The sequence below is a fragment of the Acipenser ruthenus genome, chromosome 23 (genome assembly GCF_902713425.1).
Source record: "Acipenser ruthenus chromosome 23, fAciRut3.2 maternal haplotype, whole genome shotgun sequence".
In the NCBI taxonomy this organism is placed as follows: Eukaryota; Metazoa; Chordata; class Actinopteri; order Acipenseriformes; family Acipenseridae; genus Acipenser; species Acipenser ruthenus.
The window spans coordinates 5610857-5636831 of record NC_081211.1 but is presented as its reverse complement, the minus strand read 5'-3'; the positions used below and the strand labels follow the sequence as shown (position 1 = coordinate 5636831).

Below are 25975 nucleotides of genomic sequence, written 5' to 3'. Positions count from 1 at the left end.
AATCACAAATGGAATTAAGATTAAATAAAAAGTCCAGACTTGTTTGAAACAAACACACTTTATTTATACATGAAAAACCTTAAAGACGTTTAACAAAATTACTTTGCTGGATTAAGTAACTACCAGAGCTGCTACAAAGCTATGACTTTATATACCTATAAGACCATTAAACCCAGACTAAGTTTTATTATTAATTTTTTTTTTTCACTTTCAGTTTTCTTGAATAAAATATCCCCAGTGAATATCTATAAAGTATAATGCATTAAGTTAATTTAGGATATTTAATTCATATATATAATTTTGTATTTCAAATAAACTTCATTTCTATATTGAATTCAGTTTGTTATTGTTTCGAAATTACAATTAGTTATAAGTTGTTGTTACTGTCGGGAGTGTTCTAAAAATGTGCTTCTGTTCCACACCTGGATTTGAAATACATTTTAGTTGTCATGTACACTTCAGATTTCTTTACATTTATTGCACTAAAACAATATAAACTAGTGTGTCTAAAAGATGTGGAATCAAGAAAGTCTGTAATAAATAAAGACATGGAAAAAAAAATAAAGAAATCTTTTGAGCCCACCTGTCAGTGATGTCAGCAACAATCAGCATATTCCCCAAAGGTCATGGAAGAGTACCACCACAAGGGGGCAGCACCGTCAGCACACCATGCTGTCCCGCTCTTCTGCTATGCATGGGAAGGGAAGCTTTGCTAAACGGTAATAATTAAATCTGTTTAGCTGTACAGAAGGATATACGTATATTATGGTACACTTTCTCAAATATCCTGTTTTCCCCAGGCATGCATTTCAATACCTAGTAGCACTAGCCTCTTTTCATAGAAACCTATATACATCACAGACAGCTAGAAAATATCTGAACTATCAGTGGGGGATCTATTCATTTAGCTCAACAGACAGACTACTGACTGTTTTATACTAGCACAGCCATCAGCAGCCATTTCTATGGGCTACTCTGCAGATCCATCAAGAGGCATGCTCTGAACTGGATCATAAGCTGATTCATAGCCATTCGTTTATACTGTATTCCGCTTGGTGATGTCAAATGTCTCTGACAAAGCAGAAAGGGTTAAAAAGCAGTGGAAGAGGATTACTATCATTTGGTAGATCCAAATTAATCAAGAACCATCTCTGGGGTATTGCATACTTTTAAAAGACAAAAGGAGAGCCTCAAATGCAGTTAAAAGATGTTGGTTTGCTTAACCTTGGTAGACCAAGGATCCTATTGTAATGACCTAAACAGTTTCACTGTTGAGATCAACTGAATACACCTCAGGTCTGTTTTGTTGCTGTCGAACGTGGTTGCTGCATTGCATTAAATGCTGGTCATCTGCTCTGGGTTACTGAGCTGTGGGCTGAGATGTCAAATACCATGACCGCAATGTCTCTCAAATTATTTTACCAAAGAGGCAGGACTTGGTACCACAGACATGTATTATGCTTCACATGCAAGCCTATAATATGGCTTCTGTAAATCAGCTTTGTTTAAGCGACATGGATACACTGTACTTCATACATGACAGGTTTGTTCATAACAAGATCATTTACAGCGACAGCTGACAAGTCGAGTGTTCCTGCTGCTTCAAACTAAGCAGAAGATACAGTGTGAGGGTATCTACTGTAAGGTAATGACTGTTGTACTCCTCTAAATGTGCACTGTATTACAGAAGCTTATTTATGCAACAGCTTGAGTTGCATTGGTTTATTTATTATAAATATTTAGCATGTTATACAAGTAAGCCTAGCCTTGAGAAGCTGTGCTCCTTGTTAACAGTCATACCAGATGTCAATCTCTAGCACGTCCAGGAAACCATTTGATCAATGCTGTGTGGGCCAGCAGCCCGTAACTCAGGACCATATGTGACACTGGCGAGACAGTCTGAAACTGGATGATTTACATCAGCCTGGTACTCTATCAGAAGCAAATGTGTCTTAGATTTGCCAAGCCTGAATTTTCGCTCAGAAGACACCTCCGGGCTTTACCCTGACAACCAAGCAATAGCGTGTGTGTGTGTCTGTGTGCGTGCGTGCGTGCGACTCTGTTTTTGGCTGAAAGCAATTCAACTTGACTTGCTTTTTGTGTAGGCCAAAATTGTTCCTCATTATTTGTTTATTTAGTAGACGCCTTTATCCAAGGCGACTTACAGAGACTAGGGTGTGTGAACTATGCATCAGCTGCAGTCACTTACAATTACGTCTCACCCAAAAGACGGAGCACAAGGAGGTTAAGTGACTTGCTCAGGGTCACACAATGAGTCAGTGGCTCAGGTGGGATTTGAACCGGGGACCTCCTGGTTGCAAGCCCGTTTCTTTAACCACTGGACCACATAGCCTCCTTATGTGCCCCTAGAACCAAACAACTAGTTAATTTGGGGGCACAAGCTTGCTTTGCACATACCTTAAATATACATTTTTTTGTTGGATTGATTTGCAATCTGAACACACCTTCGTAACGGCAGGGGAACGAAACATGCCCAACAGTAGACTGTTACAGCAGACTGAAACACCCACCCACTGGCTATAAATAGATCTATGAGTATAACTGTTTGCAAGAGCACACTGCTGTGATTTGCCTTGGTAGGAAAACAGCTTATAATATAAAGGCCTCTTAAGCACTGTTTATTTATTGTATTGTAACTAATATGGATTTTAGGAGTACATTATCAACTGGTTGTAAACAGCTTTGATGATAGGTTTCTGCAATAGTGGCTGTGAAGACAACACTTCAGCTTAGGGAACAACCTTGTGATGAAACTGAATTTTCCCATTGTAAACTTTGGAATGTCGTTTAAAAGAACACCCTTTTGGCACCGATAGAGATTTTGTTTTGCAACCCAATAACTCATCATCATAAAACTCAAATTCAAATGGTTTATTCAATCTTTTCAAAACTGACTTGTCATCGCAAGAGTAATCTGGAGCTGCTGCTGCATTTTTAACATGTGTAGGGATGCTGCTTATAACGATTGTTATAAAAATGAATTCTCCTCTTCATAATTCCTGTTATAGTCACTGTTGCATTTTTACTGTCTGTAGGAGTGCTTTGTTAATTTAGTTTGTCAGTTAGTTTATTACTGTTAGTTTGACTGTTAGTTTATTATTATAGTTTATTAACAGACACTTGCCTACTGTTTATCTCGTACTTATTCTGTTCCTTTCATATGCTGATGCACGTGCGTCATGGCATAAGTGACAAATACATTTGTATTTATTACTTGATATCGTTACTGGCCTTGGCATATTGTGTCCGGTGGTCATCTCTGTCTTAGCCAGAGACGACTGCATATTTTTTCTTTGTTACAAATCATGGATGAATACACTCTGTACTGGGTATTTTATGCTGACAAGAAAATATATCAAGACAACTCTGTTAAATGAGTGAAACAGAATCAGTCTCAGTCAAGATATGAAGGTAAAAACAAGTGACATTGTTTTGTAATTAACAGCTTTTCTGAGTTTAATGAGGAAAAACAGAATCGGCTCAAAATAAGTTTAAAGGGACGTCATGTGATCAAAAATAAAACCTGAAAACCTCAAGCCCTATTTATAGCCTACTGTGCAAGTGAGGTAAATTACTTTATTTAACTGTGCTATCTATTACATCAACATGAAAAGTCCTAGTTGGCTTGTATTTTCTTTTCAAGCGTGCCTTGTAGACAAGTCTGCGGCAAATGTTCGTAATGTTTGATCGAAACATATTTAGTCTATATTTAACCATTGCTGTAGTTTTCATTCAATGTACATTCTTATTTGACTACTGTATATATATATAAGAATATAGTATAGGGTGCTATGTAAGATACAAGCTGATTTTCATGAAGTGCTGGACAGAGCGGCTGGCGAACTCTGACCCCTCGTAAAGTGGATATCATCTTGTAGCACCCCATACAATCCCTATATATAATATTCCTTTATCATTTTTGATAGAATTGGAATTTGAAGCATAAAAATGCCAAATTATTTGTTTTTGTTTACTTACATTAATAAGTATACCTTGGCAAGGGGAAAAAAAAGACATTCAAAATCCATTCTTACCCTGGTGTCCATAGTCTGTCTTCATCACAGACCCCACCTAGCAAGCCGACATCATGACATGTCAGGTCAGGTCAGGGCAGGGCAGCTTCAAGCACGCTTCCCTGATAGATAGTCAGGTGACAAAAGGAAGGAGTTAAAACACAAAAATTAAATACTTACATACTTCTTGGAAGTCATCTGAAAATCAGATTTTTCTTTTTTGCTGGATTTTTTTGTTGTAAACCAAGAGAGCTGGAAACAGCACATGGATTTCTGTGTCAAAGCATTTAAACTATATTGGATCATTTTTTCTGCTTTCAGCATATACGTAGATTACATCACTCACAATTTGTCTTGACCAGTCAAACAATAAAATGTTTTTTTGTTTTTTTTTCTCACTGCGGTCGAACTGTTTCTGCATTTCATTAACAAACAGAAACCAGGCAGTGACTGAATTTATGTTTCTCGAAGTTCTTGGATGCGAGTCATACAAGGAACTGGATTTGGGTCAATCTTTTATGTCAACACCCAAAGGGCTGCCAGTTTGAACTTGCCAATTTTACTGTACAATGAAACACTAGGGAATGTTCTATGGACATCATTTCCCATTCTAATGCAGGATCTGTTACTGAAATTAGGAATATGGCACTTGTCATAATATTAGTATTACTTGGAACAATCTCGACATTGTACTCTAAGTTTTGATGTCTTCTACTGAAAATGATCAAATTAAATGTCTGTGACATGCTTACTTGACGGGGTAAGAAATTGAGGGCACTTTATGTTCAGGATTCTTTTTATGTCATCATGTAAAATTTGATGAAATATGTATGAAAAAGCACCCAGCATATGGTCTGTAAACAATGTATGTGAGTACAGTGCATGAGTGATCAAACAGGTCCAAGATTGTTTTGCTTTTTTTCAAGCTGGGTTCTGCCAATTGACAAAAATGGGAGGGCAATTATTATTATTTTTTATAGTTTTCCAACAATAACAGGTTTTAATGAAAATATGCATTCCAATGTATAAATTAAGAAAAATTGCAGTAAAAAAGTTTGTATTCCAATACCTGTTGTAGAAGAAAATACATTTCAATTAATTCCATCTTCCACAGTATTGAACCCAGTACCACTTAAGTTTGCTGTTTTTAAAAGTATTGGTCTACCTCAATTTAGATTGGTATTATCAGTGCAATGTGTTTACTGCACAACTGTTTTTTTTAAACTACTTACAAGCAACCTTTTTAGTGACAATCTGCACTATACGTATTCAATACTCTGAAGAGTATCAGATTATTTCTCATAGCGATGTAACATCAGGGACTGAATGAATACAAATCCATTTTCAATTTTTAAAGAAAAAAATATATGATAAAATGTGCATGCATATGCCAGCTCTTTAATAGATTCAGCAAAGTCTTAAATCATGTATGCACATGGAGTTAATCTATTTATAACATGAGAATAGATTCTGTTTAGTTTTTCAGACAAGGGCCAAATTACAGCAAACCCAGTATTTGATTAGCATTTGGTGATTATCAAACTGAACCGAATCTGTTGCAATTGCTGGTGACTGACAAGATAAAGATTGATACATACTGGTTTATATAATGTATACCTGGAAGGCTGACCACACTAAACTACATAGCAGCAACAACCGTGGGAGAATAGCCCAGTAAATAGATTACAGTAATGCACAAATAAAAATGGCCATCACAATTCAAACAAGCTATTTTCCATGCACAAAAAACATGAAAATATTACACGGTTATCCCTCTATGTATGTTACAAAACCATATTACTAACCAACACAGGGGTAAACTTAAAAATAAAAAGATCAACACTGATGTGAACTGCTAGTAGGTTTGACAAAGGGGCAGAGCCAGGACAGATGTGCGATTGATAACCAAAGAGGATAGAAAAAGAGAAGGAGATGTGACACCTTTTACTGGACTAACTAAACAATAATTAAACCAAAGAGGAAAACACTTTCACCTGTTACGGAAAAATAAAAAAAGTTGACACTTACCTTTTCAGAACACATAAACCCTCAGTTTAGATTCACTAAAGGTCTGTGCAAGCACCACAGCTCAGATTTATTCACCTATTCACAGTATTCACTTGCAAAAATAAAAGAGACTAAGACTGATTGATAAATAGGGGGAAAAAACTAAACTAATTATCTTCTAAAAAATCTTCAAAAGCATTGAAGGTTTAGTTGTTTTATTCATTGTTTATTTAAGAAATGTAATGTTTCTTTCCAATCCAATTCTTGCAAATCCTTTTGAATAGTACATTTTCTTGCATAAGGTGAGAAGTGGTTTTGTATTCTTTAATGTGGTTATTTTTATGTGTCTGGGCTAGCAGGACAAACACGTTTGCAGTAACGTTTTGACACACTGCATGCACTGTGAGTTTATTTTTTTTTATCATATAACAGCCCGAATCCAAGAGGTGACCTAAACATTTAGAGATTTCTTACCACCTATCAGTGGTTGTTAAACAGGGGCTTGTGCTGGCAGCACAGTGGTCACTGACCATCCCAAGCAAGCAAAGACCTCAAGGGGAAGTCAGTTTAACTGAAGTATATTCATAAAGAGCTTTCTATTCCATCTCGTGATAAAGTTATTGTTGGGTGGGAGCATGTCTGAACTGCAAAACATTTAATACTTTGCCAATTTTTTATTATTTTTAAATGCTGGTAACCATTGGACCAATATACAAGTTCAAAGCACAAGCTTTCAAAACAGGTCTATTCATGTGACACTCTTGAATTTATGATATATGCTGGTTCAATAAAGATTCTCACCATCTACATTGTTCTTTTTTTTTTTTTTTTCTGTACCAATATGACTAGCACCAAGTTTTTCACATTCCCATACAGATAAAAGGGGTTTAAAATGAATCATGCCAAGTCCTATGTAGAAAATAATGAATCTGTAAACTTGACCTTTACTGTGATCTATTTGTATCACCAGATCTTTATAGAGAATCCTTTTGGTTGAAATATGACAGAAGAATGGCTAGTATTAACCTTTAATATTGCATGTTTATATAATTAAAAACAGGCTAATAGCTGTTTGATAGAAATATGTATGCAAATAGGTTCTGGTCAGAGTTTTCGAAGAATTTGAATAGTGAGAGAATAAAGAACTTGTTTCATTATGGGTTTTAGAATGATACCCAAGTTTGTCCTCACAGCTGGCATTTATTTGTTATTTTATGAAGAAAAGTCTAGTTCTACCTCTGTAGACACGTTCCTGATAAGCCAGCTTTAGTATAGGAATTTAGTTAGCATGGGTAGTTGATATAAAAAAAGTTGTATTCATAAAGGATTATATTGCCCAGGCACAGGTTTTTATATTTACTGGAGCCCTCATGCTTCACACTATGTTTACTTGAAGAAAGTCATTAAAAAGGGCAAAAACTAAAACTTGACTTTAGTATTACAGAATGGATCTACCTCACAGGACATTACCTGCACAGAGAAAAAACCCTGTCTGGAATCCTGACTGACAATATATTCCATCCAAAAAGTACTTACAAATAATGAAATAATGCACTCCACAGTATGGGAGATTACAAAATTTGGTAAAAGTTGGTTTTTGCAATGTATTAAAAAAAATTTTGGTGCAGCCCTTACATCCATACACAGTACTGTATCATCTTTTTTTTAGTTTTATGAACACTGTAAAGACGTTACTGCTAAAATTATAAAACATGCAAAATAAGCATATACTATAACAGAATAATAGAGCGAGTAATTCAAATGTAGGTCTATTCTAAATTACATAAACAGTGATGAATCATGACAGTAGACACATTATCTTGCTCACCATACTATAAATTAGATCAACAAAATATTGTTTATCTAGCTAAATGATATAATCACAATATAAATAAAATAAATATATAACTTTTACATGTATTGGCATATCCACCCTATACAATAGCCGGTGCCCGATCATGATCAATGATCAATCGGGTTGTCCGTCCAAGTAATGTAATGCACAGGTTTGGTGCCAATTGTACCAGCAAATACATGGAACTGGTTAGTCCTCAGATTTAAGAAATGTAAAAGAAGAGCCATGAGGCTCAACTCAGTGCTGAATCAATCTTCTCAGGCTGGGAAAATCCTTTTTACCAGTAACAACAGAACACAGTGGACTGCTGCCAAACAAACTGGAAGAAATGCATGTTCTTTGTTGTTTAACCTTGAAGTTTGCCCTCCCAGGGTATCAAGCGCGATGGTCCTGACTGCAGGACTTGGGGAACGTTTTTTTTAATACATCCAATAGAAATCCGCAAACACATATAACAGTCTTAAGTGGACTACAACGTGTTAACAGTTGTGCTTAGGGCCAACCTTAACAACATGTTGCAGTTCAGAGCACCGTCTCCTGCAGATGTGACTATTTTACAAAATTTGCGCCAGCCTGCTATTTGTGTCCGAGGGTCACGGATTCCCTTCAAGACATCCATCCGCAATTCTGCACCCAAATATAAATATATTAGGCAGTGCGTGCACCAACTGTAAGAAGGCTTACAGCTGTACTTGCCTGCCATTCTATAATAACCTTTCGTTTTAAATAAGGTTTTTATACTGTTTGGGGATGCTTCATAACTGAAGTCTTCATCTGAGGACTGAACTGTTCTTGATGTTTTGCTCAGTAAATAAAACGCTTACTCTCTGTTGCTTGTTGTCTACCCTGTACTGTATCTTAAACTGATTGAAGGATTGAAATGCTCATTAGCCTGGCTATATCAAAAACTGACCAAGTACTTCTGATTATTTTTCTTTATGGCAGTTTGGTCAACTTGCCATAAACACTAGTTGCAGACATACTGGGAAAGTGATGGATAAGTGGTGGTCCAGCTTTCCTCACAATACAGGTATTTCAATCCTTGTACTGAGCAAAACATCCAAAAAATGAAAGCAGTGCCATAAACCCCAGAGGAAGAAACCCCTCCAGTTAGTCGTGAAGAGTTGAAACCAAGCTCACCCTTCATGAAGAACACAGCTGTGATGTGTTCCTCACTCTATCGCTGGAGATGCCGCTTCTTCACCTGGGTAATTTGGAATAAAAGGAGAAACTTAAAAAACCGAACAAAAGTTTAAAAAGAAAACAAAATAAACCAAAAGGTCCACCAGGAGAGAAAAGATGATAAAACAAATATTAAAAGAAAAAAAATCTTAAAAGCGGATATGCATTTCATTTCTGTTTGTAAAGACATGCTTTATCTCTAAGAAGTTTAACCCTTTGGTTTCCCAGGAGTGTGTAATCCAGAATCCTGCAAACTTGTCTGTATTGCCCACTAGATGTACCCATTGTTTTGGGTACCTGCTCGTCTTTCATCAAATGTTCTATCTCAATAAGCTAAAAATCACTGTTTTCAATAAATAAACTTATTCTGCATAAAGATCCCAATAAACAGTTTCTTGCTAGATTTTCAGAGCTATCAATTTAAGATTTAATTTTACTTGCTCTGCGTTTGTCTATTCTCCAGCACAATACACTAGGATACAAATATAAAATTATAAAATTACACTGGCAATCAGCGGGTTAAACTTTTGTCAGATATAAATTTCAAGTTTGGGAAGGTTTATCCCATCTAGTTTTAATGACATGGATGATGGCATTGGGCCTTTTATCTCCATAATTTCAGTTTAATAAACCTTTTTTTTGGGGGGGGGAAAATGGCTGATTCAAAGAGACACAATAAAACCAAAATGAACTGCCCTTCTAATAATTTGGTGTCTTAAAAACAATTACTACTTCATTTTTGCCATTATTATTTAAAACATTTGTTTTCAATATTTGTTCTTCTTTTAAAGCATTGTTTGATTATAGCAGTCACATACAATTTTTCATTCAAATAAGGTCCTTTCAGATGTCACAATTGAATTAAATATTTCATAGAAATAGCCGATTATTGAATGATGTACTTTTTAGTTTTATTGAAATGTAACAAGAACAAGTTATAAATACAATCACATCAAAGAACAGATTGCCACGTCTCTTATAGTTTAGCCAAACCAAATTCTCTTGGGCAGATTTGCAAAAAAGGTTTGAAGTTAGAACAGTTTAAAAAACACAATTAACCTACTTCTACAAATGCTAAAACATACAATTTTCCGTTAATTCCCAATACAAAAAAACGGTCTTTTTTTTTTTTTTTTTCTTTCATAACTGGAACCCCCCCGCCCCCCATCTCTTTAAACCATTGAGAATAAAGCACTAGCTTTAGGCCTTTATGTACAAGCAAATCCCTATGGCAGTCTATCACAAATCTGAAGGGAGAAAAAGAAACGTTTGATTCCTGCAGGATAAGCATGATTAAAATGTCTCCCCAAACTTTTTGGAAATGAGTGTCCACCTTTTAAATGTTAAACTGTAGCCTTAAAAAAAAATACAAACAAAAAATAAAATATAAGCACTTTACTGTCATGTTTTTAAAGCCAGAAATGTCCCAAGTAACACAAGGAAAGGAAAAAGGATAATAAGTAAATAAGATGTGTATATTCACATATAGTGATTCTCATCTTCAGCCCAATACATACTGCAGCCAATCGAAACTTGAACGGTGAAGAGTTTAAGCCAATTTATTACATTTTGTTATGTTTTTTTTTTTTTTTTTTTGCAGGATGAAGTAATTTAAGAGCCAATCAAGTTGTTGCCAACCTCCTTTTTTTCCAATGCCCTCACTTTGTCTACTTCCACTGTTGCCCATAAGAATCCTGATAAAACTCCTGGTTGTCATTATTGTAACCATAGTTACCAGAATAGTCGCCACCCTGCTGGAGAGGCTGCTGAGCGATGGGTTGGGAGCCCCAATTCTGCTGGTTGTTGGTCTGGCGGCGCTTGGAATCCGGCTGGTTGTACACATCTGCCTTCCTCTTTCCCCCTACGTTCCCTCCGCGGTTCCCTCTGGCTCCCCTCACACCGCGGCCCCTCTGCTGCTGGGATGGACCCCCTCTGCCACCTCTGCCCCCCCGTGGGGCTCCCATGGGGGCCCCTCGCTGGGAATAGCCGACTCTGCCTCGTGGCGGGGGAGCCCCACGGCCCCTGGGGAGAGGGGGGGGACCCCTGCTAACTCGGCTGCCTCTTCCTCGAACAGCATAGCCATCATCGTAACCGTAATAGGGATCTTCATAGCCACCACGGTAGTCATGGTAATCACATCCATAGTAATCATCATAGTATTCTTCATAGTTGTAGTAATCTGGAGGGTACACATATCCACCTCTCCCTCCTCTACCTCTGCCTCTAACAGGAGGGGGCATGCGTGGCGGAGGATAATAGTAATAATCTTCATACCTGAAAAAATATATAGGTAAATGTTGAGAGTGGAAACTGGAAAGCATACCTATGCACCACCACCAACTAACTACGTCACCACCAAATACACTGACAAAACTCCTCGTTGATACATTGTTCATGTTGCTATTAGGTAGGGTAAAACTAGTAAACAAATGTTTTAGAAAATGTTTGAATCAGTTACACACTATAGGCACATTTTCTGATCTGTTCAACTGCAGTGTTCTTTGAGCTGGGTGTCTGTAGCCAGGGCTTACCCTGTGTTTCTGGTAGTCTGTCTGGCAGCCTGGCGCTCCTTTCGTTTCTTATCAGGGGGTTTCGCAAGGACTATTTCAATTTCTTCTCCCTCTAGTTCTCTCCCATTCATTCCCTGCATAGCCTGGAATGGTATTTAATTATTTACAAACAGAGCTTTAAATAGCACAACTATCAGCAGAATAGAAAATGACAGCAGATGTTATCTTATCAAATATTGATATTGCACTTCCCTTTTTCCTCTGTATGATTATTACTTTTAATCCCTGCCACACATATAAAGCAAATATATTTCACAGCACATGCTAATGCTAAAATGTGTTGCCATCTTGCTTTTGCAAACTGTTCAAATGTCATTACTTTAAATATTTGTACAAACCTTCACTGCAGCATTCCTGTCCTCAAAATGAACAAAAGCATAGTCTTTAAGTTTCTTCACACGCTCCAACTTCCCAAATTCAGAGAAAGTCTTCTCCAGGAGTTCCTCAGTTACAGGGGTAGCTAGATTTCTTACAAAGAGAACCTTGACCTGATAGACAAGAAGGTGACATTAGCATATCTCACACTTTTTCTGTATGTATTTTCCATTTCTAATTGGACAACACCTGTAATCAAAGGTGGACCAAATGTGAAAACACTCAACTGGAATGTAACGGAACTTGACGACGAGAATCATACATGAAGTTACTATCTTTAGGTCCTTATAATATGGAAATCAAAAAAATGTTCAAGTCCCTGCCCCACAATACATACCTTAGCCATAATGTCTGGATCTGGCTCCTCAACAGGGTCAGCCCACTCGACAGTGACCGGATTGCCCCATACTTTGACCTTCCCACTCATGAGTCTGCGTCTTGCCTGGGCTGCAGATTTGTGGTCTTCGTATTCGAGGAAACAGAAGCCTCTGTTTTTCTTTTTGTCGTCAGGCTGATGGTAAAGAATCACATCCACAAGACCCTCTGGAAAAAGCAGGGGGTAAAAAGGTCAAAAAAATGTTTTACCTCCCAACACAATTCCATGCACACATGAATCTCCATAATATGACACGTGAAAATCTAATTGAAAAAATGTAAATAAAGATAATACCTGAACTTAAATAAGACCAAAAGGCAATGCCTCATAGTTGCTTAGAAGACAAGTATACATTTCTCCAAAAAAAGAGATAATGAAGAAAAAATATCTGTCCTTCCTTGCATTTCTAGCTGTCCTATGAATAGAAATATACCAAATGGTACAAAAACAAAACCACAGTAAGGACAGTAGCAAGGAAGGACTCATCTTTCTCTAACCTGTGACTTTGCTGAAATCTTCCAAGATGCTTTCCCTGGTCTTGTTCTTTGGAATTGATCCAACAAACAGCCGATTGTTTGCAACAGAGATGCAGACACCCAGGTATTTACCAGACCGGATTTCATAGTTATCACACTAAAAACAAAAGGTTCAGGGGGAAAAACAAATCCCCCAAGTTAAGAGCACAAGAGCTTACAATAGTCAAGAAACTTATTTTATTCATTTTATAGATTTGGTAACGGGCCTCAGAAAGATCTTTTTGTAAATGTTTTTTTTTAAAACCTCTCTCATAGTTGTATACGGGGGAAAATGCATCTTGAAGAACCGTAAATGTATTTTTTAAAAATGTATGATTTCTTACAAGTTTGACAGCCTCCTGTGCTGCGTCTTTGTTGCAAAATGTGATGAATGCATATCCTCTGTTCTGACCAGATAATGGATCCATCATAAGCCGCAGATCCCAGATAGAGCCTGCTTTCTCAAAGAGAGGTACTAGCTCATCCTCGTACAAATCTCGTGGAATCTTCCCAACGAACACCTGCAAATAAGAAATAAAGAATTTAGGGACTTTTTTTTTTTTTTTTTACAGAAAGCTACTGTATATATATTATGTTCTGCGAAATGTAGCTGTATTCTGTTCATAACTGTTTGTTTTTTTATTGAAAATATTGAGGGTTGGTCTTTTTTATGCCCACTCCAATTTATTTGGATCTTTCTCCTACATAGACAGGACAAATGCTGACTGGCCTCTCATTGTAGTAACTGTGGGTTTATTTAGAGGGTTAAAATAAGAATGCAACAGGTAAAACCAGCTATAGAAATTTGGAAAGCGAGTAACGAACCTCTGTTCCAACTCCTGGCTGTTGTCCCGAATATATCTCTTCGGGTGGAGGGCCCCCGTACTTCCGCTGTCCTGTGGTCACATCCAGGGTGTACCCTGTCCGATCCAACAATGCCTGGAAAACACCCAATCAGTCAACAAAAAACACAATAAGCAACCCATAAGATACTCTCTGCACTTGCATTGCATCAATTACACTCAATATAATCACAGAACGTACAGTATTTTTGTCTTGTAGTTGCCTTCCATCACATATAATTCTATCATTAAATAAGCATGTTTAATCTATGACGTGATAACCTGTACTAAACCCATGTAATATCTCCACTACTGCATCTACCTCTATTTCACTCTAGCTGAATATTTTAAATCAAAATCTCGTTGTTGCTAACAAAAAGGGGCTAGTTGTTTGAGCAATATAAAGCAATACCTTTAGTTTAACTGCATTTCTGACAGCTGCTTAAAATCAGGTAATTTTCCATTGTGGTAAAGGACCAGTTTCTTCACAGAAAAGGCCACATAGGTTTTAGCGTTAAGTCTCACTAATGCTTTTTACAAAAGTAATAAGTGGTAAGAACAACTTTGGTCTTTGGTCTATCTATTTCTTTCTAGATCAATGACTTGTACTGAACAATGTAAGCGTACAATGTAAAAACAGGTGGAGATGCACATTCTATGCAGATTTTGATAACCAGACATACACACTCATACTGGCTCCTCAATTATATCAGCTGCCACTAATATAGATAAAGGTTTCGTTGTAAGGGCAACAGCAGCTTATAGCAACTTCACACTTGTTTTTATATGAAGCATAATAATGTGCTTTATTGAACCAGCTACAGTATAAACTCTTACCTTAATCTTTGACTCATCTGGCCCTTTTGTTGATTCCTGTACCTTATTCCCTTGTTTCTCCCGCTGTCTGTAAGTTTTCATAACACCACATAAAAATGCACTTTTATTCTGAAACACATATAAGAATTACGGTTCAGTATAAAAATTGATACCCTTTTGTGCAGTTATAAAACTAAAACGTTCCATAAATATTGAACACGCATTTAAAAAGTATGAGAATGTAAAATGCACAAAATGTATTTCCTATTACAAACATTAAGGTACTGTATATTCATTAGGCTATATATTAACAGCTCAGTGTACCAGAATAGTTCTAAGGAAAATAACAAAAAATAGAACACAGAGAGATAAACGTACGCCTTCTCTCTCCTGGTATCAGTTCTGAAGATTATAAAGAGCAGCACATTTATCATTTTGCCTCAGGCCCAAGTTTATACATTCTCTGTAATCTCACATTACATACTACTGTACAACGTGTTTTGGCCAAATCTCTCCATTGTGCAATCATCAGCTGCAGGAATATGGTACCTTGGGGGAGTTCCTCCTCACCTGTACGTGCGAAAGATCACTTTCTTTAAACTGCTGCAGCACAGACATGGCCCCTTCTTCGTTAAACTCTCTTAGAGCATCAATGGCCCTCTCATCTAGATCAGCATATGCCACCAACCCTGGGAATTACACAGCCATGGGAGTGGTATTTATTATGCAACAAGCGATGTATGACTTTTAAATTATTTCTCTGTAGTGTAAATTTGTGTGATTCTGCAAACTACGACTTGTTAGAATCATAATCTGCAAACTATCATAAAAACATTACAAAACATAATACCAGTGCACCATGTATCAAGATTTAAAGTCTTACCACTGTAGTTTCCTAACCACTCTCCCACATTTAAAAACCAGGATGCTAGTATGATTACTGTCCTGTTATATTAAAAGCAGCTTCAATGGAAGGAAAGGGCTACTTCATTGTTAAAACTCCATGTCGTACTATAACTTTCAATGTCAAGCAAAAACTAGAACTGTACTTGCAGGAATTTCAAAAGGTCGAGGAACACATTTTAATTGTTGATTAAAAGACTAAATCTAAGTAGCACCAAGGGCCTAATTCTAATAAACTTTTGTTCTGCTGGGAAAAAGGTTAGGACGATAAAAATTTGCACAGTAATGCTTCCAATGAGACTAACCCAGCACATCGCTCGCCGGTGCCTTTGCTAGGTGAGCCACTAAGGGGCCGCCCACCATGCCATGTTTGAGGCATTATACTCTATGTGATGTTTGACAATGTAAAAAAGGCAGTTTTGTATTATCAGTTTTTTTTTCCTTCTTGTTCTATTTTAAGAGGTTTTCTGCTTAGAAACAAGCCCCAGGCTAATACACAAGCTAAATTCTGCTTTGTTTGTTTTTTCAGTTATAAATGCATCTCTCAACTGAAGCATGAAGAGCACAGCATACCATATGACAGCCCTCTCAAACTATTCAACATACAATGCTTTTTGAAAATCTGTAATTAATTTTTCTGTTGACTACACCTGTCATAGCAGAAAGCATTGCGGCAACAACAAATGTACACCTGCAAGAATTAAAAAAGAGGAAGAGGGATTCAAAGATCAGTGGAAAGCTATGATAACGGACTGGCCCATTGGTATGAGCAGCCAAACAACTGAGCTCATAGGATCAAGCACAGTACGTTTTCTACATACCATTTATGTCTGAATTGTTAACAATGTAATTAATAGTCAAATAACCACACACAGCAAGACAGCGTATCCTTGTGCTGGTGTGAAGAACATACCTGTTTGAAAAATATCATCAAGTCTCTCTGCTACTTTCTGTGGCAATCCAGCATCTATAAGTGTCTGGTAGTGCTCTGTGTGAGTTACATTTGAGATATCCATGGGTTCCTCCTCCTCTTTAGCGTGGGTAGAATTGCCATTCACCTCAGAAGCCATTCTCCAACTGAAGCTGTGAAGAACAAAAATAAAACACACATGAGTAGGGACCTACCTAAATTGCAATTTCGCGGGAAATCGTGAAATTGAGGGATCACCGCGAAATTCACCTCTTAGGGGACAATGCATACAAACAAGTACTGAGAGGAAGAGAAAAAAAAGAAACCGCGTTTAAATGAACCACTGCACAATGCAAGCGACGCAAACTACGTATCTTCCTTGTTTAGATAGCCCGTTTTTATTCCTTCGCCGTCCCGTGTGCATTGCACTTAAGCAAAAAACAAACAAACAAAAAACGTCCACAAATAACATAAATTACACAAAAAAATTCTCCAAAGCAGTTAACGTTCTTGTTTACTATTCAAATGACAAAGTTTTAATCAGCCTATCAGTGCGTCTTTACTGCTTTTATGTGATCTGTACTGTGCAGTAGGGGGTGGGACAAGGTTGGTGCTGCATTGTTTTGGTTTATCTTTCTTAAATCTAGTTTTAAGCATTGGAGGTAAAATAGTAGAAATGGCCGACAAAAAAAGCAAAGTATATTTCGGATGATGATCGTTTCAAGATATTTCCCAGAGAAACTGTACATGCAGACTGAGGTAATTGTTTTGCATATCTTAATGTGTATTTGGAGAAAATACGATCAATCGCTATTTAACTTTAGAATCACATATTAAACAAAAGGCTACCACAGAGGCTGCTGAACAGAACGTAAAATAAACAGCTTTCAGAAACCAAACTGGAAAGTCAGCCCAGACAAAAAGTATTCCTGTCTGCAAGTTAAATCAGTACTAAAACGATCCAGCACAGCCACCTCGCTTCAACCTGCTGCTTACAGTTGTAATTTTAGACCCAAATAGCCACGTCTTCTTTATTTTGACTCGGTACTAATAAAATAAATTATTGGATGGGACAAATAACATGACAACGAACGTACTGCATACATTGACTTTATTAAAGTATGCCAGATACCCTTGTGTAACCGAGTTTTTGGGCTGTTTCTAATCGATTTCCACATCTGTATAACTTGGCAAAGCTTTGCCTCATCTTCCAACCAATTAGTGGATGCAGACGTGCAGTGTCAATGTATGGGCAAGTCAACTGCAGGGGGATGCTGCATACTCGCCTTTAACAAATGACAGCACTCTGTTTTAGTAAGGAAGCAAGTACCGCTATTTTTAGGCTTTTATAGTGCTCTGAAATACTGTCTACTTTGGTTTATTTAATGTTTAAACAGGTCCGCGAAATCCTAATTTTATTCCGCAACATACCCGTGAAAAATACGTAAATTTCCCACGATTTAAGTAGACCCCTACACATGAGGCTAGTTTAACTCACAATCGACACCTGTGACGCATTCCCCATTCTTAAACAAATTCAACCTTGTGTTAGATTCCATATTCAAATGTATAAACCATGCAAAACCAACTGCAGTTTACACAACACACATATTGACTGTACCCAATTCACAACGGAGACCAACTCACGCTTTGAAAAAAGCAGCATTAAGAAATTGTGTGATTAAACTCTACTATGCTAAAACAGTACATTGTGTACTACATTAAACTGTGCACGCAACAAATAAGCAGATTTAATATAGTGAATGAATGTAGTGGATTATAAATCTGAGTTTGGTTTAAAACATTTGGCAAATGCCTAAAAAGCTAAACTGATAAAGCGCAACATAAAGGTAATCCATATGGACAAATCCATTCCAACACATAAATCAAGGCTGGGGCAAAGGCAAGGCTCATTTAGGTCCTGAATATCCACTCAGCAAATTAGTGCAAAGCCAGCTTTAACAAACTAACCCTTCAAACACATTCATTGAAAACACAAAATAAAATGTTGCCATGTTCACGCATACTTTCCTTTTTTTAAATGAAAGTTCTGAAAAACATTAATTTGCACTGTTATTGCACTACAAATGCAAGATGTGTGGGTGGGGGGGGGGAGCTAGGATGTTTTATAAATTTGCATTAGGCCTACTTAACATCAGCATGGTAAGTTTTCATAGTAAAATTCATAATAAACCACATTTAAGCCTTGCAATTGGATTTCAAATTATTTTTTTTTTGCTTTCTTCCTTCCCTAAAATAGTCCACCATACAAGCCCCTGTGCTTACTTCCTTCAACAGATCCCAAATACATGACTGAGGAGTTTCATTAAACACTCTTTGTATAAAGCACATCCATTGTAAAACTAGGAATAATATTTAGTAGGATAAATAACACTTTACAATGCACAGCTATCAATTGCACCAAAACTATACACTTGTTATAAAGTCAGACAATCCCAATCTAAAAAACTTTGATTTTAGTTGTATTTTAAACATTAAGAAAGACTTGACTGTGTTTATTAATTATTTATCTAGTCAGTGATCTGCAAGTCACAGATGAGTATTTCAAATCTGATTAGTTAGTCATGTTTTAATACTTTAGTTATTCATAAGCCACTCCAATGTTTTGCAAATAATGCAAACATGCCTAATAGACAGAACATTTAAACAAGGTGTTACCTACTTATTTCATAATAATAATAATTGCACTGAAGTACTTAAAAATGTATTTCTATTATTTCTCAAGGGGGAGTTTTATTGGAACTTGCAGGGTTATGGCTATGACAACAGTATTCTAAAATATGATTGTGCTGTATCTAACACAAATCGAGTTAATTAAGAACTGCGCTACTGGAATACTATTCATTTTGAATGAACACTTACGCAGCTATTTTTAATTCATTGTTTTTAGTTTGCATGCTTAAATTCATACTATATATATATATATATAAAAAAACTATTTAAGTGCATCCTGTTAACATTGGTTAAAATCAGTCGGTAACATTATTGTGCACTTAATAAACAGATTCATACATGGTAGAGGTGTAATAATTTGTTGTCCATCAATGAATAGTTATAGTTCAGTTTACATTGTGGCTGTACAATAGTCTCACAATTTATTACACTTAAAAGGTGTGTTTTCAATATTGTATCATATAACAGTATCTTCAGTATGAACTACCGGACCCGTACAAAAGTTGTTGGATAGAAAACTATAATTTGTTAACAAAGGAAAGAACAGTGTCTAGTGTTGCATTTACTGTTGTAGCAAGGGCATGCTTAAGCGTAAACAAGTCTAACAGAGTGCACAAGAAGTCTATTAAAAGTTGAGTACAAACACATTAAAAGTGGAGTACAAACACATGTATTAGTGTTTAATTAAACGTTAACACAGCTTTTACTTTATTAAATCGCCCTATGTATACAGAGTTGGTAGTCTTTTTACCTAAACCTAAATTAATTATAATAATGAGAAAAAAATGCATTGGATATAGCTAGGTTTGACAGCAGTTTGAAAATATATACCAATACTAAACAGAACAGGTCTGAGAGACAACGTTGCACAGCAAGCATCGGACCCAATGCCACCCAAAATATTATATAACATGTCACCGTTAATGCCACCGCATTTATTATGCTTAGTTCATGCAACATTATGTTGGACATTACCTTATCTTCCGCGTGTGCTTTTTAAAAATATAAGTATCGGGACTAGGAAATTACACAAAATGCAAAGCAACCTGCACAAATGCATACAGATGCAAAATTAAATGCGGTACTGTATTGTTAACAAAGGCTTGTTTGTTTGTGACAACTGCATTTTTAATGTAAATTTGTAAGTTATGTACCGTAAGATACGCAGTGCAAGCAACTCGGTTGAACTAATAATATATAATTTGACAGCTCTGGGGGAGGGGACAAGGTATTGCTTCAATGTAAATAACTCCACATTATGTGCAGACAGCATACAGCAAAGCTCCCGCCCCTTTTATTCCATTACAGGCCTACAAACTAAAACAACAACGAAAAAACGTATATATATATACAGACAATGCATTACTCCACCACCATTATACAAAGCGGATGCTCACATGCATCCGGTGTCGTCGCGTTTTTATCTTTATTAGAACACGTTTTATTTAAATCCATCTCAGGGCCTAGACCCTCCCACCCACCCCTGAAAAAAATACCACCAACAGCCAACACTTACCGCTGCTGTATATTACAAATTCCGCTGCCGACACAGCCACTTCTTGTCGGCTTTATTTTGGTTTCAAGACGGAGTCGGACGTGTTTTATTTAAAACTAAACTGATTTATGGTGGTTTTTGTGTGTGTGTGTGTTCCCGGGATAAGAATCAGACAACGCTTGCCCACAAATTCCTCGCGGTCAACACGACCCTGTCTGCGCGTGCGCACGTCTTTGGGCCACGGGGTCTCCCACACTACCTTACAGGGCGGTGCGAACAGACAGGAGGAGAGCCAAACACAAACCGGGAAGCAAAGCCGGGAATGTTTTTTAGACCAATGGAAATAAACAATTGCAACAGACCACCAATTAGAATCTGAGATTTGCAAGTAGCGCCCACTCAAAGGACAAGCCGGCCATTTTCGAGAAACAAATTCAGCAGCATTTCTGTGAACGACCAATGTTCTAATGCCTGTGGCAAGACACTTAAAATACAATGTTTTAGCACGTGGGGGACACAGCATATAAAAATAAAATAAATTAAACCCAGCATATAGGTGATGCTGTACCTCATCCCAGCACATTCAGATTAACTTTTATTTAGGCATGCATATTTTGGCTGAAATATTTGTTTAACCAAAGTACTTAAGTAATGCATCATTTTACCAACCTGGGAGGAAAAGGGTGAAAGAGAGCTGTAGTCAGTTTAATGAAGATTTAGTTTACAAGCCCTCTAAATTTAGGGGGCCTGATCTTTTATTGGGGCTCCAACATAACATGCTTCTACCATAACTGCCATGTCAAACAGCAACCTCTTAATGAAAAATTCTTACCAAAACACTGTCCTAAAGTCTATATCTATACAGGTTAGATTACAGGTTAATCTGGAATTGCACTGCTATATTATTTGAACACTACACCCCACATTCACAGCATATTAATGGCATTTTGTTCCATCTTGACCAGAGGATTAGAAACCAGCTGCAACCACATAAAACTGGACCGAGGCTGGGTTCACACAACCTCACCAAAACTACAACTTCCATGCATTGAGAATTGCAAACAGGAAAATAAACATCCCAAAAGCAGCCGGTACTTTTTATAAACATTTATTTTCTTTGTCTCAAGAAAGCCATCTTAAACAAGGACTCCGTATTGCTTCAGGACATCGGTGTATTTGGCGATTTTGCTCTCAACGTTCTTTTCAGCCACCTTCGTCAGCTTCAGAGTTTTCTTCTTTTTATCATAGTGGATCTTAGCTTTAGCCTTTCGTTTCTCCTCCAGGGTGGCAGTGATGGCCTGGTACTTCCAGCCAACCTCGTGGGCAAGACGGCCGAGGAGGGCAAACTTGAGGAAAGGAGGAGAACAGGGATTTAAACTAACTACAGCCCTTCTAAAAAAAAAAAAAAAATTCTGCGCAATAAAAAGACCGGTGTCTGGTTTCACAAACCCAGATTATCTATTGCTTGGCTATAGTCTAAGATTAGTGCCAATCAGGGACGATAAAGCTAATCCTAATTTTGTGCTTTCTTACTTAAATGTTACAGCAAAATAATTTGACTGGAGTTTTTCTACCAATACAGAACTTGCATTAAAAATCAGTCAACTACAACACAAGTTAAAAATGTGACACACAAATTGTGCAACATTGTTTCCAAAAGCCAATGGTAGTGCGTGCAAGATATTCTCATGGTGGCGAAACTCAATTGTGTATCACCGCCAAACCAGCACTAAGAAAACTCAAAATCATTTTCTAGAAGTGATCAGCAGCTTTAAAATGATTTATTGAAGTTTACTGCGTAACCAGTCTCTCCTGCACTGGTTTTTGGGTGCAGGTAGCAATTGCCACAGGACAACCAAATAAGGGTTAGGGCTGAAATGTACCTTGCGAGTGGGTTTCAGACGCACAATCTTCAGAGCTGCAGGGACCACCATGCGCTTCCTCTGTAGAGAAAAAAAAAAAAAAAAAAAAAGAGTCCAGGGGTTAAGTAACAGAAGATAGCAGAAAAAAAAAAAAACTTCAAACCAAAAAGGGTCATGTCTCAGATCGAGTAGAATGTTCTCATTTACAAAAAAATCAAACAATGTAGGTAGAATGACATCACTGACAGGACAATAAATGAAAGCGTTAAGCATGATAATTCAACAGCAATGACCTTGTCATAAGGAGGGGGGATTCCATCAAAGACCTTCAGTCTTTCCAGGGCAGCCTGTCCTCTCTTTGTCTTGTGAGGAAGCATACCTGCACAAAAGTAAATGGGCTGTTAAAAGGTGTGACTGCAGGCTTCCATCTACATGCAATGCAAAAAATAGATTGCACTATATCCCCTACCCTCCCAAATCAAGTAGGTAAAATTCTTCTGCCAAGGACTCCAAGGTAGAACCTTAATCTCCTGTAAAATTACAAATGTATGCAAAAGTATCGCTCACTCAGTTTCACACGTAGTCCTTTATACCTCTAGCATGACTCGAAATTGCTTCATACATTAAATCAGTTTCTGTAGTTAAATATTTCACGTTACCGAGCACTATACACTAGTATCCACAATGGGCATGCACCTCATTGGCTGTGTCAGGAAAGTGTGGGGAATACAATGACACATTTTGATAGTTTCAAAGTTTAACCAATTAACATCCAAACTCAGCAGTCAGATCCATAAGGTGCCTCATCAGAACAGGTCAGGTTCGGGATTGACTCATCATGGTTCAGAAGACAGGTGCCCTATCCTTGTGTGTGTGTGCGCCTCACCTCTCACTGTCCTCCAGAAGATCCTGCTGGGGGCTCTGAAGTGGTAAGGTCCACGGGAGGGGTTGGTATTCATCCTCTTGCGCAGGAACGCAAGGTACTTCACTATAAACAAACAGAAGCTATAACCACCAAGAAACCCTCAAAGTACACAAAGAATGGTGAATTTACCAGAGTTGTAAGTCACAGAAAGTATTTACATATGTTTGGGGCTGCCCAAATCTAGCACAGATGGACCCCTTAGGTTTTAATGGCAAGTTTACAATATATGGTTTTGTTGATTGATAAGCAAATTAAATGTGACCCCTCAGTTATGCTGCGCTCAAATTACAGTAAAGCACCATTAACCCCACAGCTTTACTTCGTCTGCTGTCTCAGATGGTAGTGCATGTGAAGTATTCTCATGGTCGTGAAACTCAAACACTCAACTGTGGAACAACATCACTGACATGCAGCACTGAGTTTTGAAATCTGAAGCCAGTACCTGCTACAGCACACCAAACTTATGATACCTGTCGAACCAGCGAGAAAGAGTTGGATACTTACATTTGTTACGGTAGAAGTTACCGGAGATGTTGATGCCTTCGCATCTCACAATCACCACTTTGTGACCTGGAAGACATTTTGAATATTGTTACAGGCATTCAGCTGGTAATCTTGAAATCGTTACACTGTGAAGATGATCGACTCGTCTCAGATGGTAGTGCATGTGAAGTTCTCTCATTGTCGTGAAACTCGAAAACACGTTGGAAAAGCATCATCACGGACGTTGGTCAATTCCTTAGATAATAAAACATTTACTGCAGGACAGCAGCCTCAGTTAATTCAGATTTCTGTTGAGGGTTAGATTATAGGAAGCTCTGGCACATTGCTCACATTACCAGCCAGCCATTACAGGTGTACTACTTTCAGTTTGTTAAAGCCAAGGGTTTAGGAGTTTAGTGGTGCATTTTAAGCTTATATTAAGAGTAATAGGCAATTGAAATCTTATTTCAATCCTTGTACGGTCCAGTTGATATAATGGCACAGTACAACAAATGCATCCCAGATATGCCAGCTTATTGCAAACCCAAATTATCAAGAGTCCAAAAAGGAACTTACCGAGCAGAACTTGCTTGGCAACTATGGCCGACAATCTACCAAGGAGATGGCCTCTGCCATCGATGAGCAGAACCTGTAAAGAATACAAGCTATTTAACATACAATCAAGAATTGCAATACAACAATAAACTGCTTCCTTGTGGTCCACAAAACACACTCCAGCATCCTTCCACAGGGACAGAAAGGAGACTCCCATTACAGATCCCTTTAAACCATTCTAAATTTTACCAAGAGTTTAATAAGAAACACCTGAGCGTGTTACCTGTTCTCTGGCTACTCAAATTCTCCTGACAGTAACACAATCCACGCTGAATGAAGTTTCGTTGTCGGACGTTGCGCCTACTGTACTGTTAGTCTCAGATGGTAGTGCATGTGAAGTATTCTCATGGTGGTGAAACTAGAATACTGAACTGCGGAACATCACCCGACATTCAGGGCAGAAATGATACCTTGTATGTCTTACAGGGTAGCGTAGACTCAACGGTATTACTGTCTGAACAACTTTAGCATCATGTAACACGCGGTGCTTACGACAGCTACCGTGTTTTGTACGTGTACACTCAGGCCGCACACGTACAAGTTAAAATGACCATCTTTGTTTTAACTCGACCAAATATCCAGCATTCATTTAAAATGTATAGTTTGTTATACATACGTCATTCAAATTGGCTTCCCATGATGCATTTAAGTAATCAACAAAGTTATATACCGGTATTTAGAAAAAACAACCTTTAACTTAAAACGATAATCATTCAAGGAGCATCCGTATTTCCACTTCAATTTAAGGCAACAACAGATCATCCAGGCACAGTTTCTGATTTTAACCAGGCCCCCCTCATACACATTAAAACACCAAAATGTCACTTGCACTACACTGGGCATGGCATTTCAAATCGCAGACTATTTGTTTACGCACATTGCAAGTGTGCCGTGCTGGGCCTTCACAGCATGTACAACCCGTCTCATTCTACCACACCGAAAAAATAATTACTTTATAAAAGCCTGACTACCTCGATATCAAACAATGTAATCATAGGGACACTTATGTACATACTGGCCGATCATCAGCACCAAACACACCGTTTTCCGCTGATATTTGATCAATTTTTAGCAGCACAGTAACGCACCTTATTGAACCGGTCCGCCATGATATGGGAAAAGAGAGAGAGACGGGTCGACAGGGGCTAGAAAACAGGGGCGAGGGAGGGGCTTAAGCCAGGGCAAACGTGGAGGCGGGGCTAAGATGCCGTGCGTGCAGCGTGGACCGTGAACACTGTGGTTGTCAAAATCCCCGGGCTGACATCATTAGAACGCGGGAGCTGTGATGCTGGTAAAATAGAAACAGCAGAAAACTAATGCGAGGACCTCGTGGCGCAACGGTAGCGCGTCTGACTCCAGATCAGAAGGCTGCGTGTTCAAATCACGTCGGGGTCAAATTTTTTGATTACAATAAATATGTTCTTTATTTTCAGAAACAATAATGGCGTTAATTCAATGCTAACTGCACATGGATTTCGTTTAGAAACTTGAGATACGTTAAAATGCAGTTAAAGGG

At 37.7% G+C, this 25975-nt stretch overlaps 2 protein-coding genes, 5 non-coding genes and 1 pseudogene across 11 annotated transcripts; 1 reads left to right on the top strand and 7 right to left on the bottom strand.

The window, feature by feature from the left end:
• LOC131699719 (heterogeneous nuclear ribonucleoprotein R-like) lies at positions 1–21510 on the bottom strand. Of its 5 annotated transcripts, XR_009308277.1 has the most exons (14): positions 20596–21510; positions 16389–16558; positions 15143–15261; positions 14594–14701; positions 13740–13853; positions 13259–13435; positions 12897–13032; positions 12361–12566; positions 11987–12136; positions 11610–11731; positions 10814–11352; positions 9037–9100; positions 4056–4156; positions 1–712 (listed from the first exon to the last, which is right to left on the bottom strand). XR_009308277.1 is itself a non-coding variant. In XM_058997596.1 (13 exons), exons 2-12 carry the CDS (start codon positions 16543–16545, stop codon positions 9069–9071), a joined length of 1860 nt encoding a protein of 619 aa, XP_058853579.1. In that variant the 5' UTR covers positions 16546–16558; positions 20596–21510; the 3' UTR covers positions 1–4156; positions 9037–9068. The 5 variants fall into 5 exon arrangements, 3 of the variants coding, with proteins under 3 accessions (XP_058853579.1, XP_058853580.1, XP_058853578.1); XR_009308278.1 differs by lacking the exon at positions 9037–9100; XM_058997596.1 differs by having other exon boundaries at positions 1–4156.
• Positions 21511–21666: 156 nt separating this feature from the next.
• On the bottom strand, positions 21667–25645 carry LOC117414189 (large ribosomal subunit protein uL13). Its single transcript, XM_034908381.2, has 7 exons — positions 25548–25645; positions 24421–24493; positions 23866–23931; positions 23323–23424; positions 22730–22815; positions 22458–22517; positions 21667–21920 (listed from the first exon to the last, which is right to left on the bottom strand). The coding sequence occupies exons 1-7, from the start codon at positions 25566–25568 to the stop codon at positions 21711–21713; spliced, it is 618 nt and encodes a 205-aa protein (XP_034764272.1). The 5' UTR covers positions 25569–25645; the 3' UTR covers positions 21667–21710.
• LOC117414283 (small nucleolar RNA SNORD34) lies at positions 22609–22686 on the bottom strand. Its single transcript, XR_004546166.3, has one exon. It is a non-coding gene; the product is annotated as a small nucleolar RNA SNORD34 (small nucleolar RNA).
• Positions 23212–23281, bottom strand: LOC117964632 (small nucleolar RNA SNORD50; annotated as a pseudogene).
• Positions 23688–23771, bottom strand: LOC117413524 (small nucleolar RNA Z195/SNORD33/SNORD32 family). Its single transcript, XR_004546066.1, has one exon. It is a non-coding gene; the product is annotated as a small nucleolar RNA Z195/SNORD33/SNORD32 family (small nucleolar RNA).
• On the bottom strand, positions 24007–24090 carry LOC117414275 (small nucleolar RNA Z195/SNORD33/SNORD32 family). The gene has a single exon (XR_004546159.1). It is a non-coding gene; the product is annotated as a small nucleolar RNA Z195/SNORD33/SNORD32 family (small nucleolar RNA).
• LOC117414282 (small nucleolar RNA Z195/SNORD33/SNORD32 family) lies at positions 24771–24852 on the bottom strand. The gene has a single exon (XR_004546165.3). It is a non-coding gene; the product is annotated as a small nucleolar RNA Z195/SNORD33/SNORD32 family (small nucleolar RNA).
• Positions 25646–25782: 137 nt separating the features above from the next.
• Positions 25783–25854, top strand: trnaw-cca (transfer RNA tryptophan (anticodon CCA)). Its single transcript has one exon. It is a non-coding gene; the product is annotated as a tRNA-Trp (tRNA).
• The last annotated feature ends 121 nt before the right edge of the window (positions 25855–25975 follow it).

Bases quoted from the DNA above. Each gene is read 5' to 3' on its own strand.
- LOC117414189 (XM_034908381.2), bottom strand. From the start codon at position 25,568: ATGGCGGACCGGTTCAATAAG. The intron at 22,518-22,729 runs GTCATTGCTGTT...TTTTCTCTACAG, and splicing joins TCCCCCCTCCTTATGACAAG to AGGAAGCGCATGGTGGTCCC. The intron at 21,921-22,457 runs GTACATTTCAGC...CCTTTCCTCAAG, and splicing joins GTCTGAAACCCACTCGCAAG to TTTGCCCTCCTCGGCCGTCT.
- LOC131699719 (XM_058997595.1), bottom strand. From the start codon at position 16,545: ATGGCTTCTGAGGTGAATGGCAATTCTACCCACGCTAAAGAGGAGGAG. The intron at 13,436-13,739 runs GTTCGTTACTCG...TCTTATTTGCAG, and splicing joins AGCCAGGAGTTGGAACAGAG to GTGTTCGTTGGGAAGATTCC. The intron at 11,353-11,609 runs GTAAGCCCTGGC...ATATTTTTTCAG, and splicing joins CAGACTACCAGAAACACAGG to GTATGAAGATTATTACTATT.